This window comes from Chionomys nivalis, chromosome 8 (genome assembly GCF_950005125.1).
Source record: "Chionomys nivalis chromosome 8, mChiNiv1.1, whole genome shotgun sequence".
In the NCBI taxonomy this organism is placed as follows: Eukaryota; Metazoa; Chordata; class Mammalia; order Rodentia; family Cricetidae; genus Chionomys; species Chionomys nivalis.
Genome location: NC_080093.1, coordinates 11,802,340 through 11,818,284, shown reverse-complemented (window position 1 = coordinate 11,818,284; position 15,945 = coordinate 11,802,340). Strand labels below are relative to the sequence as shown.

At 36.9% G+C, this 15,945-nt stretch overlaps 1 protein-coding gene across 1 annotated transcript in view; it reads left to right on the top strand.

The window, feature by feature from the left end:
- Sorcs3 (sortilin related VPS10 domain containing receptor 3) overlaps nt 1-15,945 on the top strand; it is a 613,376-nt gene that overhangs the window by 549,049 nt on the left and 48,382 nt on the right. The window contains exons 15-16 of the mRNA XM_057779107.1: nt 8,337-8,454; nt 9,456-9,589. Coding sequence (XP_057635090.1) covers nt 8,337-8,454; nt 9,456-9,589 — 252 coding nt within the window. The remainder of the gene's footprint in view (nt 1-8,336; nt 8,455-9,455; nt 9,590-15,945) is intronic.

The following is a 15,945-nucleotide window of genomic DNA, read 5'->3' as shown; positions in this document are numbered from 1 at the left end:
TTGGTGGCCAACCACTATCTTAAAACTTCTCTAGGTTTTATAACTATGTATAAAAGCCCTTGCAACCAGAGGTCCAAATGAATCAAATAACTATGCAGGGGAGAGTCAGGTGACCAAGAACTTTTCTCCTGGAAAGAGGAAAACATCTTTATAGAACCTGTTTCCCTAATTACATTTACTGTGGCATTGTTTCCATCCAAATTATAGCAATTATATACCCTGATCCCATTTGAAATCATTTAATTAATGAGTAGCTACCTCTCTGTGTGTTTGGAATTCTAATGAAGTCTTTTCTTTTTGTGAGTCACCTCCTTCCTCAAATTAATCACCCTTTTCCTTTCAGAAAGGCTTATTCAGTCTGGATGGTATATTGAAGAAGATATATTATTTAATGTCCCAGGAAACTACATTTATTATAGAAACCCTAGCATAGTGTAGAATGACCATAGATAGAGTAGCTTCTAGCCCTTCTCCAAAGATTGCTTTAATTCATATAAACACCAAGGGACATCTGTCTAAATCACAGTCTTTGACCAAGAAATGAAAGCTGCTAAAGCTATGATAACAGTATTGAAACTATGATTGATTTTGTTTGATTAATTCTATTCATTAATCAACCAAGAACTGTATTAATTTATTACCTTATATGAAAGAAGTACCTTTGGATGCAAAGAAAGATGACTGTAGTAGCTAGATAAAACCACTGATTGGAAGGTTACCAGGAGATGGGCAACTTGTATATCTAGAGGTAGACACGAGGACTGGAAGAAAATACATTCTTCAAAGTTATCTAGAAAGGACTACATTCTGAATCCTTTTATGTTCATTCTACTGAAAAAGACTCATCTTTGAAAAGAAAGTTGAAGACTTCAGGAAGGTTCAAGTTTACCTAGTTAATTTCAAGGTGAAGGAGGGCTAGGAAAAAACAGGTCTTCTAATTTCTCTGCTTTCTCATCTTGCTATGGTTTCCAGTCCAACAATAAAGCAAGAGCACCATGCTGTCTGTGACCAGTATCTTGTTAGCAGTATAGCCACCAGGCAAGGAAATTTTTAACAAAGACTGAGATGATTTCTTTGGTTCAGAGAGCCCAAAATAAATTTGAAGTAGAGAGACAAACACATGAAAAAATGCATGTGCAAGGTAAAAAGAAAAACAGAAGTAATAATTTTTAATTGATTTCTTCCCATGAAAATCCATATAATGAGAAATGGCTCAGAGAATCCATTTGTTTTGTTCCTGTGGTTAGAATTTCCTCAGGGAAACAAAGGGCAGGGTACCTCTTTCCAGGCATTCATCTATATTTATGTATGAGGTGTCTACTTTTTTTAAGGCTCAGTATGAATAAAAAGATTACCACATTTGGGGTAAGTGTGTGTTGTGTGCCTTGAAAAAAAGATTCTAAGTCAAGGCCATTGAAAGAACTTGATCTAAATTATTGGGTGAATCTGTAGAAACTCTATCAATGAGAAGGATGGTGATGGTAATGAACCGTTGTTGTGTATGGGCTTTTAAAGGTTTCATATGCATTATTTAACCTAATGAGAGTCAGGATTACATTGGCTATTATGTTTCTTTGAATTAGAAAACGGAACATGACAACAAGGAGCTGGTGAGATGACTCTGCAGGCAAGAGCTCTGCCCACCAAGTGTGGCAACCTGAGGTTGATTCCTGGGAACCTAATGGTAGAAGGGGAGAACCAGCTCTTGCAAGCTGCTTTCACACACAAGCACACACACACAATAACAACATCAGTAATAATAGTAATAGTAATAATAATAATTTAACAGGTAACTTTTAAAAAGAGACAGAGAATACAATTCTGAAGAAGGGCTCCCAAAATAGTATGTGTGTCAGGGTGTAAGTCCCTTCTTCCATGTTTCAGAGGAGTGGGAGTTCACATGATATGTGGCTGCTGTGTAGATCACAGCATATGGTGTCAGGCTGTCTTTGAAGTAGCTGTAAGGACAGAAAGTACAGGGATCTAAATAAATAATTACTTTAGTTTGGTAAACCACAATAATCGAGTTTTGGGAATTATCACAATTCAGTCAAAATGGAGGAGACTTATAAAATGACAGGAGCTGGCTTTTTTTTTTGCAAAAGTCTTGAGTATTAAATTCACTTTGCAAGTTCCTCATGTTTCTTCAATAACCCTCCACAATCATTTTCCATTCTTTATCCCACAATGACTGTTGCTAGAAACTGCTCTTTTCTATAGAATACAAATATATCCAGAAGACATCTGTAACCTTAAGAAGTTTCTATTTAGTTAAAAAAAAAAAACTTGAGTGAAGATGCTAGAAAATTAAGAAACCCTGGCTGACCCTTTTTCACCAGAGAAATTTTCATGCAACCCTGGTTTATAGGCATATAAAATAGGAATACAAATTAGGCATTTACTGATAATAAATCAAGAAGAAATTTATTTTAATACAATTCTTTGATATACATATAATTTTGCCACTTATAAGGATGAAAACAAATTTGCATACTAATAAGATGGATATGCTGTTTATTTTACAAGAAGAATTAAATCTTAACTGAGAATTTGGTACTGCAGGATGTAGACAGCATCTTCAGCATTTTCCAGTGTTGTTTGGTATTCTGGTTTTATAATCCTCATGGCTGAGAAGGTTATTTCACATAAATACATAGCACAAAATGTCAGAAGTACATTTAAGTCTGTTTCTGAAATTGTTAAAAATTTTGTTATAAACCCAAGCCAAAATTCACTTAAAATTTTATGTTATGAAACTCTTTAGCAACTCAAACCAAATGGTAATAGCTAAAATCAAATATTCTACCAAAGTATAATCCAAAGATAAAGAAACTTGATACTTACATGCTGAGAATTGATTATAGGAAAAATATTGAAAGTCTTTGCTTTTGTAAGTAACTCATTCTGCAGATAACAGTCTCAAATCTTAACTGAGGTATGCAGGGCAGCCTTGGTCTAGGATTCTGCTACACGGTGTGAAGACATGTTCATGCAAAAAGTGCATGTTCTGAGTTCAAAACCAAGACTAAATGGGAAATGCCTCACTAAACATTTGATTCTAGATTGACTTTTGGTTTATAATAGGTTCAGAAGTATTCTACTGTTGGCAAATCTTTCATGAGTCCGTCTTCAGGGTGTGACCCCATGTAGAGTTGTAACCCAGTTTTATTTTTAATAAATTACTGTTTTTAAAACTATAATACAATCACATAATTTCCCCCTACTATCCCTACTTCCCCCCTTCTCCTCCCATTCATGCTCTTCTTCTTGTTCCAATTCTTGAGAAGCTATCACTTTTATTCTTCAAAGGGTGATTTGAGCACAGCATCACCATCATCAGGAACTTAAGGGAAATTGGGCACCCAGAATGTATTAATGAGACGCTCTCTAGGTGAGGAAACGCATGAATCAAAGGCCTTCTGGAAGGGCTTCTTGGTAGCAAAAAAAAAATAAATAAATAAATAATAAAAAAAAAATAAAAAAAAAACCTAAAGGAAAAGAGTCATTTTTGCCAGGTATTTTCAGATCTCCTGACAACCCTGCCACCTGGCGTGGAAACCATGTCATTCTCTGTTAGATTCTCCGGGCTCTGCTTTCTCTGCTATAACCATGCACTTGGGTTGATACATGAACCACTTTGTTCTCCCCAAATAATGATGAGGAAGGAGCTTCCCCTATTATGCTGACAAAGACTCCTTAGCATTAGGGGAATACTTCTAGCTGATGAAGAATTCTTATCGGGAACTTGATGTTTGTTGTTATTCTTTAGAAGGAATCTTGGAATGCTTTTAAATATTTTTTCATTTCAGCGATATTATAAAAATTCTGAGTGTGATTTCTTTCGATAGTCTTGCTGTTCTCTTTGTTATGTTCACACTTCCACTGATGTTGTTATGACACCTGTTTCACTAATGTTTAAGGAAAAAGATTATTAAACTCATGGATATTAATTAATCTATATTTTATATCCTGATTATTTTTCTATGTATACTACCTGTCATTGCTTCAACTTTCTTAGCAGTTATCAAATCATCAGATAATTAACATGATATTGAACAGAACCAGAGAATCAAGGTCCATGCAGAAGAAAGGCTATGTATCTGGGTCACTGACTGCCATAACTCTTAAAGTGGTACTGCCTAGAATCACACAGAAAATTAGTTTTAATCAATGAAGTGTTTATATCAAGTTAGGCTTTGGGCCCATCCCACGTGGGTGGTACCATCTTAGAGAGGCAGTCCAGAGATGTGCAAGAAAGCTACCTAAGCATGAGCCTGTGAGTGATCCAGCAAGCTAACCAGCGAGAACCAACAGGCAGTGGTTCTCCATGATTTCTGCTTCAGGTTCCTTCCTTGAGTTCCTTCCCTGACTTCCTCTATTGATGCATTGCAACCTGGATTTGTAAGTCAATGTACCATTCCACCCTAAATTATTGTTGGTCAGGTTGTTGTATCACAGCAACATAAAGGTAACCAAAACAGTCATGCCTTACTGATGTAGAGATGGGGGGAGACAATGAACACTTGTCTGCTAGGACAGACTGATGGATAAGGAATATGTTAATATACAAATATTACTAAGAAACTCACTTTACTGGTCTTAACTGAGACTCATCAAGAAGATGAGCAAAACTCATTATCCTAACAGTATAAAATGATTATGATTTTGCTTTCCTTATGGGAAAGGAGACTAGCATGCATCCAAGAATATGAGTTGATCAATTTACAGTTTGGAAAAAGACCTGGAAAACACAACATAAAGCAGTAAGTTAAATTAATGTAGATAATTGGAATATACCTGTTGAGATTTCGAGAGAACTGTCTGAACCAGTCTACAAGATTTAACTGATTTGATTCCAGCCTCAGCTTCACCTAGGTTTTACATATGGATCAATATCACAACCTGTTCAGGATCAGCCCTGGTAAATGACAAAGCCTAAGTTTGCAGCTGTCTGCTCGCTAATCACTGCACCTGTTGCCCCTCCATCTTCACTATTTGTTAGAAAGTTATCTTACCCTTTACAAGCTTTCCTACCTGTGAGCTACATAGCTATTCCTTTTCCCAAGATGTATCTGGGTCTGCACCATTTTCAGTACAAAGGTGAAATGAATCCTGCTGTCGTCAGCATTAGTGTCCTATGGCTGCTATAACAAAACCATAAATTAGATGGATTAAAAATGGCATTTATTATCTTAAAATTCTGGAAGCCAATTTCCAAAATCAAAGAATTATCAGACCTTGCTCTTTATGTCTTCTTCATTTTTGAAAAGTGCAAGATCTACTGGTGTGTGCTTATGAATAGTGTAGGATTCTTAAATGCATTTTCATACAATATATCATGTTTTTTGACAGTATTTATCCCAACTTCCCTGTATGATGGCTCTAGTTATCTCTTAGCTTAGGTTGAATATCTCCAATTTATACTTCTGTCTTCATATGGCCTTTTCACTACCTGTCCATCTCCATTATCTGTCACAGAACACTTCTTACCACTCTTAGGGACCTCTCAGTAAACCAAGATGCTCTAATTTGATTATCTTTTACTTAAATCCCAAATGAGGTTACATCATAGCTTCAAGGATGAGGATATATTCCTATCTTATTGAAGATCACCACACGACTCAGTCTACAGTCTTTCTCACTAGTTTTCAGTAGTCCTTAAACTTGGCAACTATATACATCTTTGTATCTTCTGATAAAATATATCATTTATACATTATATAAATATATATTAAGTACACAATTTTGCTTAAAATTTAGATTATTTAACATCTGCCAGTACAGCAGTCTATATATGAGCTGAAGATGATTCACACTACATAATCTAGGTCCTTTTCAAATGGCAACAACTAACAGTGACCATGATTTTTCTTTGTGATCTGGCTAATGTAAACTAACCTAGAATATTGCCTCTTTTATTCTAGGTGATATGTACAATCTTGTTAATTTATTTCAATATTATTTAGAGTACCAATATTATTTAGAGTACCAATGTTGAACTATTTACTTACATCGGACAGATTACATATAGAAACACTTCAGTGCTGTGGAAGCTCATTTCTGTTATCCAATCCTTATGCCAGTAAAAGAAAAAGAAGTTGATGCTTTTCCCTGTTACACCATAGCTTATTAAACTCTACCTGTCTGTAGACTATCAGAACCTGCTGAGTCCTGATTCTACCACAAAGCATATTGACTATTATTTCTAACTGTGTGACAATGAAAAGTTAGATTTCGGTTGATAAACATGATTTTCATGTCTGTAAGCCATTTAATAAGAATGGTAAACAAGGAAAAGCAGATAACAGATCCCTGCACACTGACTACCCTAACCTCCCTTCTGGTTGATTTCAATACTTTAATTAGGTGATGTTCAAACACGTCATTTTACTAGCAGCTGGCTCACATTTTAATTTTTTTCTTCGAAACTGCTGTGCAGACTCTGTCACCTGCCTTGTTGACATCCAGGTAAATCATGTACCTTGTATTTTCTTCTTTCTACCTAGTAATCTTCTTATAGAAATGAGTAGGATTAATCTGACATGATGTATGTTGTGAGCCATGAAATAACTATTTAGAGTAGGGAGAAATCTTTGACTTAATATCACTAACATCATGATACTTAGATTGCTACAAACTAGGAAGACATAATACAAGAAACAATGTTTGAATGTGGGAAGATTTTGATGTCTGAGTAGAGAAGAAAACAGATATTTGTCAAGGTCACCTTGACAAATCCAGTTATTAATTTAACTCTCTTATAGCCCAGCAAGTAGAACCTACCATAAGAGCTAGCTGTTTTGTTAAAATTTTAAGGGAGCTGGCATGGTAGCACATTCCTGTAATCCCAAGGAGATCTGAGTTCAAGATAAACCTGGCTACATAGACTGAGGTCAAGCTAGGGTACATGAGACTCTGCCTAAGAAACAAACAAACACACATTATAAACAAACAAAAACATAGGTGGGCCTCCTTGACCTTCTGAATAAATTTAAAACTAAATATTGGAAGGAACATGATGGATGAATTGGGTTTAGAAATAAATGTGTGTAGTATGAATAAAAAAATAAAAGACATTGAAAATTCAGAAGAAAAACAGTATCAGTTGCGTACATGGACTATTCTAGACTCAAAATTTCCAGTCTATGGTGAGGTTTTAAAAAGATCATGCTGTCTCAATAAAGTCTAGCCCTCAGTTTCTCCCTTGAGGTCTGTTTAAATCTTTTAGATAAGGCTGTAAATCTTTTCTTTAATTTTTTCTGATAATACATTCAAAGCTATTTCCCAAGATTTATTTTAAGCTAGATGATCTACAAAACCCATCTTATTTTTTCTACACTTTACAATTTATTTTAGTCCTCACCTCTCTTCACATCGTCATCTTCCAGAGAGTTGAAGGAAAGATCTCATTGAAAACTCCTTTGTCTATCAGCGTAAGAATGTCTAAACCAGGGCAACAGAGATGGCTAGACTGGTAGCATGATTGAGGCTTGCTGAAATGGACAACCTCTCATTCTTCGAGAGCTCCCAGAATGGTTGGTCTCACCTCTCAGTCCATCACAGTGATAGATGTCCTGCGCTGTAATCGCATGACATACCACCCCAGTGAAGAATTGATGGTCAGTCTTTTTTGTTTCTTCATTATTTCTAGAATGATTGATCATTCATATTTATAGGCCTATCAACAACTGGGCTTTACAAAGGTCAGTATTGATTATCTGGACCACACAGATGGCATTCTTCATTACTGTACATAAATATGACTTTCTTTTATTGGAATTCTATAATTTTTCAAGGAAGGCAGAAAGAGCATAAGCATTAATATGAGTCATGCAGTGGGAATTTGAATGAGAAGACATGGAGACGGTCACAGGATTTGGGCATCAGTAGAGTCATACTTTAGGTAATGTATTTCACTACTCCCAATTTGTATAAATGTGCATACACACGTGCACACACACATAAACACACACACACGCTTATGCAATTTGTTTTATAGGTGAGGAAACTATTCCTAGTGCTGGAAGTAGGTAGACAGCCTACTGGTCCTGACCTTTAGAAGAAATGTAAAAGCTATGTGTCAAATGCAAGGAATGGTTTCTTTTGCATAAATCTGTAAAGCTCATATAGTAATTTTGCAATAAAAATAAGTGATATTAAACATACTGTGAATGACAATGAGTTGGCTGAAGATATTAAGACCCTGGCCACTGAAGAAGGAGACCACTCTTTTAAGGAGCTCGCCTTGGAGGAATCAAACAAGTCCAGGCTGCTCTCATCTCTCCTCTCCAGTATGGTACATTACTGATGCTGGGCTTCTTGTGTTTTACACTTAGAGTTTTTGGCCACTTCAGCCTGCGCTCCGAATGGCAGTTGGTGAAAGTGGACTACAAGTCTATCTTCAGCCGGCGCTGCACCAAGGAGGACTTTGAGACTTGGCACCTGCTCAATCAGGTACCACTACATTGGGATGTGCTGGCCTCTAGAAATGGTTTGGTCTCTAATCTTATATTTTTGGGGGAAGGAAGGCAGTACATCATTTGGGCATGTGTGTATGGGGAAAATTTGTATATATACAGAATCAACAAGGGTAAATGAAATGCATCCTAGAATTCTTTGTACTCATTATATCACCAAACTTCCTGAAGGAGAAGCTACAATAATAACGTTGGATATCAGTTCAACTGGCAAAGAACTGAGCACCAGGTAGTTGGGAAGCTTCCTAGGATATGCTCATCTGCCATGCCATGTGGAAGGTGAGAACATATCTCAGGACAGTTTAGAGGAAGGGCCCTAAAGCACTAGGAAAAGGGAAAACGGATGCAATGTGGATGGGTCTAGTGATGGTAAGTATTTGTTGCCATGTAATATAGAAGGACTTCTGCATTCCTCCCAACTCTTGGGTCCTTGGATTTTGTACAAACTTTTACTCTTTTTTTTACCTTGTCTAAGATTATTTAGGACTTTAGGGTAATTATTTATGAGAGCAAATGAGAAGAGAGGAAGAGAAAGAAAGGAGAGAGAAAGGAGGAGGGAGAACAGGGGGAGATTGCCCTTGTGTGGCCAACCTCAATTTTATCGTGAAAATAATATAAACAATAAAAACAATATACCAGAAGTCGACTTCTCATTACTCTAGCTGCTAAAGACACTTGAATAATGACATGCTTTAGAGACTGGAAGTCATTGTGTTCTCCACAGAGATGGAGAAGGAACAATGTTATATAGACATTTTGGATAGTATGGGTAGAGGGGCAGACCTGGGCCAGCCATGCATTGTAGTCCTTTCATGCAGGGATAAAGGATTAGCATGTTTGTTCTTGAAACTCCTGTGTGGTTGCTGAGAAATGGGATTGCTGTGCTGAATACTGAAAGCCAGTGCTTGTGTTGACCAACTGGCTTATTTCATTTCCTTTGTGCTTTATTGCCTATCTTACTATGGCCTTTCATTTAAGGGAGAGCCTTGTGTCATGGGGGAACGGAAAATATTCAAGAAACGCAAATCAGGTGCTCAATGTGCCCTTGGCAGAGACTACTCTGGGTCAGTGGTATCAGAACCCTGTGTCTGTGCGGACTGGGACTTCGAATGGTGAGTCCTTTGAAGTTTCATCTTCAGTTCTGACCAGATAAAGATGGAATTAGTTTGACCCAGATGCAGGAGGTCTTAGATATCTCTTGTCTTAGATGTTGGACCAGACAGGAATTCTGCATCACTCAAAAGTGAGGATGAGGAACAACGATGGGGAACACCAATGCGGTGTTACCAAAATTTCCTATGAGCTTTTCCCTTATCTTCTCATCTCCAGCGACTGAGTAGCTATATTTGATGGTCCTGTAGGAGTGGGGATAAACACTGACCAGGCTTAAAGAGCTACTGGCCTATGCAGTTACCTTCATATATATTTATCTCAAGGTATATCCTATTCATGGGTACTCCTATTCATGGGTACTCTGCCATTATTTCCTCTTATTTTTATTTTACCTAAATTATTTACCTAATTATTACCTAATTATTTACATATATTTATAAAGCATAATAATTTGTGTTCACATAACCCTGTGAAATGATCAAATCTAGGTGATTAATATTTCCATGTGCCCAAAGGTTAATCAATTCTTTGTGTTGGAAACCTTTAGACTACAATTCTGCTTTTTATGACAATGAAAAAGTGAAACTTATATCTATAATTCTGATATCTAATCTCCCTACAACTGATGACTCCCAAATATGAAGTTTTCTAGCCTCCAGTCCCAGCTTTCTTCTCCTCTGAGAGATAAGTCTTCCTAACATACAAGACATACATTTGGTTTTCTAAGAGAGGCTGCATAGTTAGTGTGGCTGAAGAATCATTTTTACTGTGTGAGAAGATATTCCTGCTTCAGTTTCTCTATTGAAGCAATCACAGATCCATCCATACCATCACTGAAATGCAAGCCCCTCAGATCCAGACAATCAACAATCCCTTTTTGGTTCTCCCTCCAAACACAGTCCCTGAAAGCACTTGTGGCTATCCTTATAGCTGTAATTATCATGCCAAAAATCTACTAACCCATCTACACTCCCTCTGCTGTCATCCTAAGGTGCTGTATGTGTGTCTGCAGTCCTAATTATTGGACCAGGTACATTTTTTAAAATTCCAAATCAGATCATATTACTCTTGTACTTGAAGATACTTTAATGGATTCTCTCTCCTTTACGGTATTGACTTGTTGAAGGCCCATTGGCTTGACACTTTTTTTTTTTTTTTTTTGTACTTGAAGCCTTTTATTTTGAAATATATCAGTCACGGAGATGCCACACAAACACATACTTGCCTAGCTATGAAGAACAATGTTCACAAAGAAACTAACATATTTAAGAGTGTTTCACTGCTGGTTCCCTGGCGACTGTTTCTGTGGTGACATCCTTTTCTCTATATTTTTTAAATTGTTCTTCTCTCATTAGTTGTATTACGGCCACACTCCCCACTCCAGGGATCAATTCAGGCTCATTCCTAAGAAGAGGACTGGAGAATACAACAGCTTCCCCCACGGTTCATTACAGCTGACACCTTTTAATCTTTCACGTTTCTTCAAAATTATTAGCTTCTTAGAAATGCTGAAGTCATCTGTCTCATCTGTATACCTTGGTACTCTCTAGCTCACCGTCATGCTTTTGTCTCGTTAGTATTCACCGTATGCAGTGATTATGCTTTTGAATGTTTTGTTATCACCTTTATTTCCCCAGTAGAATGTAAGAGCTGCGAATGTAGCTTTAAACTTCCCTATGTTAAAAATCCAAGCGCCAACTTTACAATAAGCATTCAATAAAGAGTTACAACATGTTTTTGAATGCTGTTCTTAGGAGAGACAAAAACCTTCCCACTTCTGAGATTATGTGGATATCCCTCTGCTCTCAGCTAGCTGTATGCTTCCTGTGTATTCAGACAGAAGCTGAAGTTCCATTTGATACTTGATAGTGATCATCATAGGTTAGATGAAATAGCTTATGGCTCCAGTATCAGCCTATAGTCAAGGAAGGGGATGGGGCAACGGCAGAGTTGTTTGGGTTTCTCTGCTGCAGAATATCAATGTATACTGCAGTGCAAAGAGCATTTATCTTTACACAGTGGCTTCGCTTCTCTCATCTCCATGTCATACAGCTATTGTCTAGAAGTCATGTTTTTATTTCCTGAATTTACTAGAACTTTAACAGGTAACTGAAAGTCACTTATGTAGAATGACCTTGCCTGCTCCCAATCTGTTCTTCACTCTTAGATAACTTGACTTCAGGGAGATTTATTAAAGTAAGATGTATAAATTTAAATTGCAGTGGCAGGGTCCTTTCTGTGTTAGAAGATCCTTTGAAAACAAGAATATTTTCCTATCTGGGAAGACTATTTTTAGTTATGAACAATATCTTAGTGTGTAATCATACTAAGTAGACATAGTAGTCACCTTAAAAATATAACATGGAGCCGGGCGGTGGTGGCGCACGCCTTTAATCCCAGCACTCGGGAGGCAGAGGCAGGCGGATCTCTGTGAGTTCGAGACCAGCCTGGTCTACAAGAGCTAGTTCCGGGATAGGCACCAAAAGCTACAGAGAAACCTTGTCTCGAAAAACCAATATATATATATATATATATATATATATATATATATAGGACATTTTTTCACTGATGTGACAAAGTACCTGAAAAAAGCAGCTTAAAGTAAGAAGCAGTTTCTAGGGCTCATGGGTTAAGGGGCTCCAGTCCATCATGGAAACAGGGATATGCACTGGAACTCTGTAATGAGGAGGGCAGGAAGCAGAAAGCAAACAGTAAGTCAAGCCAGGTTATAAAATTCTTAAACCCTAGCCTTTGTGACTCACCTCTTCCATAAAAGATATGCTTCCTAAAGTTTCCATTGTCTACCAAAAAACCCCTACCAGCTTGGAATCAGATGCTCAAACCCATGAGGCTAGGAGAACATTTCACACTTGAACCAGAGTACCTGTGTCCCTCTGCAGACTGACTCCATCGAGGTCCACTGCCTTTGCTTATGCCACAATACAGATTCTTCTATGTCTCTTTGGTCCAAAGCTGACTCCCACCCATTGCTAGGAGAATTCACAAGTAAGAAGGAAAAAAAAAACTAAGTAATATTTCTTTCCTTAACCTATCTATCAACATTTCTGGTCTGTATAAAAATCTTAACTCTTACATTCACAGATTTTTCTTCTGGGAAATTTCCTTAATTTCTGTGTCCTTATCTCCTTGACTGCAAAATAAAATATGAAACACATTTCTCACCAGGTCCTAGGGATAAATAAATGAATTAGTAAGTGAATGAGGGTAGATCATTAATATAGATAAGACGCCTACCTGAGCTGTGTACCACATAAGCCTACAACATACGGTAGCTGCTGCTGCTGGAGTTCTACCTCAGAGTAAATGATACCCATAGGAGTCACACCAGAGAAGTCAGAGCTTCAACACTGCTAAGGAAGCCCTGTTTTCAAAGTTGTACTTTTGGATCTTACGCGATTATTTTAGTGCTAGTGATGGTACTAAAGGTGGTTTGGAGGCCTTCATTGGGGAGTACTGTCAGAATCTAAGTAAAGCAGGCTATGGGGGTATAGTCAGAAACTTTTCTGTCCTGACTGTCCACTCCCTGTCACAGTGAGTGCTTCCAAATTGCCACATTGAGGCTAATATTACTATAAATGCTCAGCCAATAACTCAGGCTTGTTACTAGCTAAATCTTACATCTCATTGAATCCATTTCATTCATCTATGTATTGCTACATGGGCAGCTGGCTGGCATCTCTCTCAACCTTCTTGACTCTGTCCTTCCTCCTGCCATCATTCTGTCTGTGCCAAGCTGTCTTGCCCAATCTCTTCTTGCCGTGTTATCGGCCAATCAGTTTCTTATTAACAATGAGCATAATCCACAGGATTTCCCCCTTTTGTCTAATTAAAAAAGAAGGTTTTTAACCTTAACAGGGTGAAATTATACACAACAAAAAGTTATTAAGTAAGAATTAAAGCAAAAATATTCAATCCATTTGCATTTAGCAAAATTAAAGAAAATTTCAAAGTTTTGCATATAATTTACCTTTTATCATAACTAAGGAAAACTGTAACTATAACTATCTAGTCTTCAGCTCCACTAAAGACCCCAGAAGGGTGAGATGTTTTCTAATGATAGGGACATCTTGCATCTTGGACACTCACCTATGTTGGAGCATCCAATTCTGGCCTAAAGGTCTATCATATCTGACAGACTTTCCTGTGAAGTAAGATATTCTGAAAGATTATACTGCTTTGTCTTTGGAGAGTTTGACAGTCACCTTTATTGCATCCTGCTGGTCCAATTTGGATAGGATATTGTCAGCAATTGAGGCAAGGGCAGTTTCTTTGCCCACATGGTTAGCTTTTTCTATAAAGAAAATAAACTCCATATGGAGCTTCTTTGATACCCATCATCTTCTGAAGCAGTTGGCACTGCCAGGAGCAGAAATGTCTCACAGTCATCAAAGCCTCAAGTTATTAAACATATTAAATGCCATGTTCTGTAGGTCTTTGAAGCATTTGAAGACCAACTATCTAAATATGTGTATGAGCTTAAAAAAATACTTAACATGACTGTAAGTTTTACTATTATAGATGACTATTAATCCATATTTCTAAATTATATATTACATTTTTAAATAAATAAACACAATACCTTAAACAAGAGTAGAAACATACATAGAGAATAACAAAATTAATTTTAAATTTGTAACAATAAACCAAAATCCATACTATTGTAAAATATTTAAGATTAATAGAGGTATTTTTTGGTTTAAAGTAGATTTAATAATCTTTTTACCCTACCATTTTTATAACTCCCCTTTTCTTTTCGGAATGGGATCCCTTAATCTAATCTCCTTTGTTTAGCTTTTTTTATGACCATTATCAATAACAACTTGTAACCACCCCCCTCAAATGATAATAAATATCCATAACCATTTTGGGGGGGGGCTTTGGTCCTAATTTTTTAGACTACTTCCTATTTATTTATGGGCACTGATAATCTTTGAGGTAACCTTGAGGACATTGGGATAATTGTTAAGTCTTGGCTGTAGGCTGTAGTATTCTGTGAGGCTGTATCATCTTAATCAGTAGCCTGGAAGCTGATCTGGATGCTGGATCACCTGGGACATTGTTTTCAATGGTGTCTAGTCCCCTTGCTCTGAAAATATATAAACTTTTAAAGGTAACATATATATATATATATATATATATATATATATATACACACACACACACACACACACACACACAAGTATAGATTGTGTGTTGTACATAAATCAGTTAAATATGATTTTTTTGTTACATATTTGAGCAGGTAAAATATACATTGCGTGTCTTGTAGTTCTTTTAGATTTATTTTTTTGTGTTTGTAGTCAGGATTTTTAGGATGTCTTCCTCAGTCGACCCTGATTTTCTTTAACCCGAAATGAATCCACATCCTCTCATTTCCTGTGGAAAAACAAGCATAATCTCTCTCCCAAAGTGACACATCTTTTGACTTAAATTTTGAAATCAAGATAATTTTGAAATATATAGGCTGGTTTAATCTAGCAATTTCCATAATCCAAGGTCTCTCAACAGCTCAAAATTTTAAAGACAGCATAATAATATGCACAATCCAGACTCTGTGTATTCTACATCTTTATGTGACATTTTCCCTTTGTATTACTTTACTCTTCTTTAGGATTTTATTTTCTTATTTTAATACTATATTTTTAATTTCAGACTGTATATACTCTCCCTCTTCTTTCTTCCAAGCCTGTATATACTTTTACATATACTGTAACCTGTTTAAAGATTTTTTTCTTTCTGAATCTGTCTTTATTGTATATGTATAACCTTTTCTGTCTCTGTGGTCAAACAAATAAAAACAAAAACAAAACAACAAAAACAAAACAACAAAAATTGCTGTGTAATGTAAATAATGGTACATTACAGCCGGCTCTGAGAGCCATGCTTACTGTCCCAATTCTAGGAAGTTTCTGTGTCCATGTTACCACCTAGTAGTGTGTCGCCCTCTGCTCATAAACATGATTTAAGTGTTTGGTAGCAGAAGCTCTTAAAAGAGCCTGCCCCACTTTTTGGTGCTAGTACCAAGCCAGGAAGCCAGCTCTTTTTTTCCCCTTTTTTCCCCCACCCCAAGACAGGGTTTCTCTGTGTAACATCCCTGGCTGTCCTGTCCTGAAACTAGCTCTATAGACCAGGCTGACCTCAAACTCACAGAAATCCACCTGCCTCTGCCTCCTGAGTGCTATAAGCCTTCTCTTAAAGGAGCCATGCCTCTGCTTGCCCCCCCCCTTGCAAACATGCAAACAGAGCTTACTAGAGAAAAGAAGGTCACCAAAAAGCTATGTTTGACTTTGTTTTTGTGTTTAGAATCCTTTTTAAAGCCTTTTTTAGGTCTTAC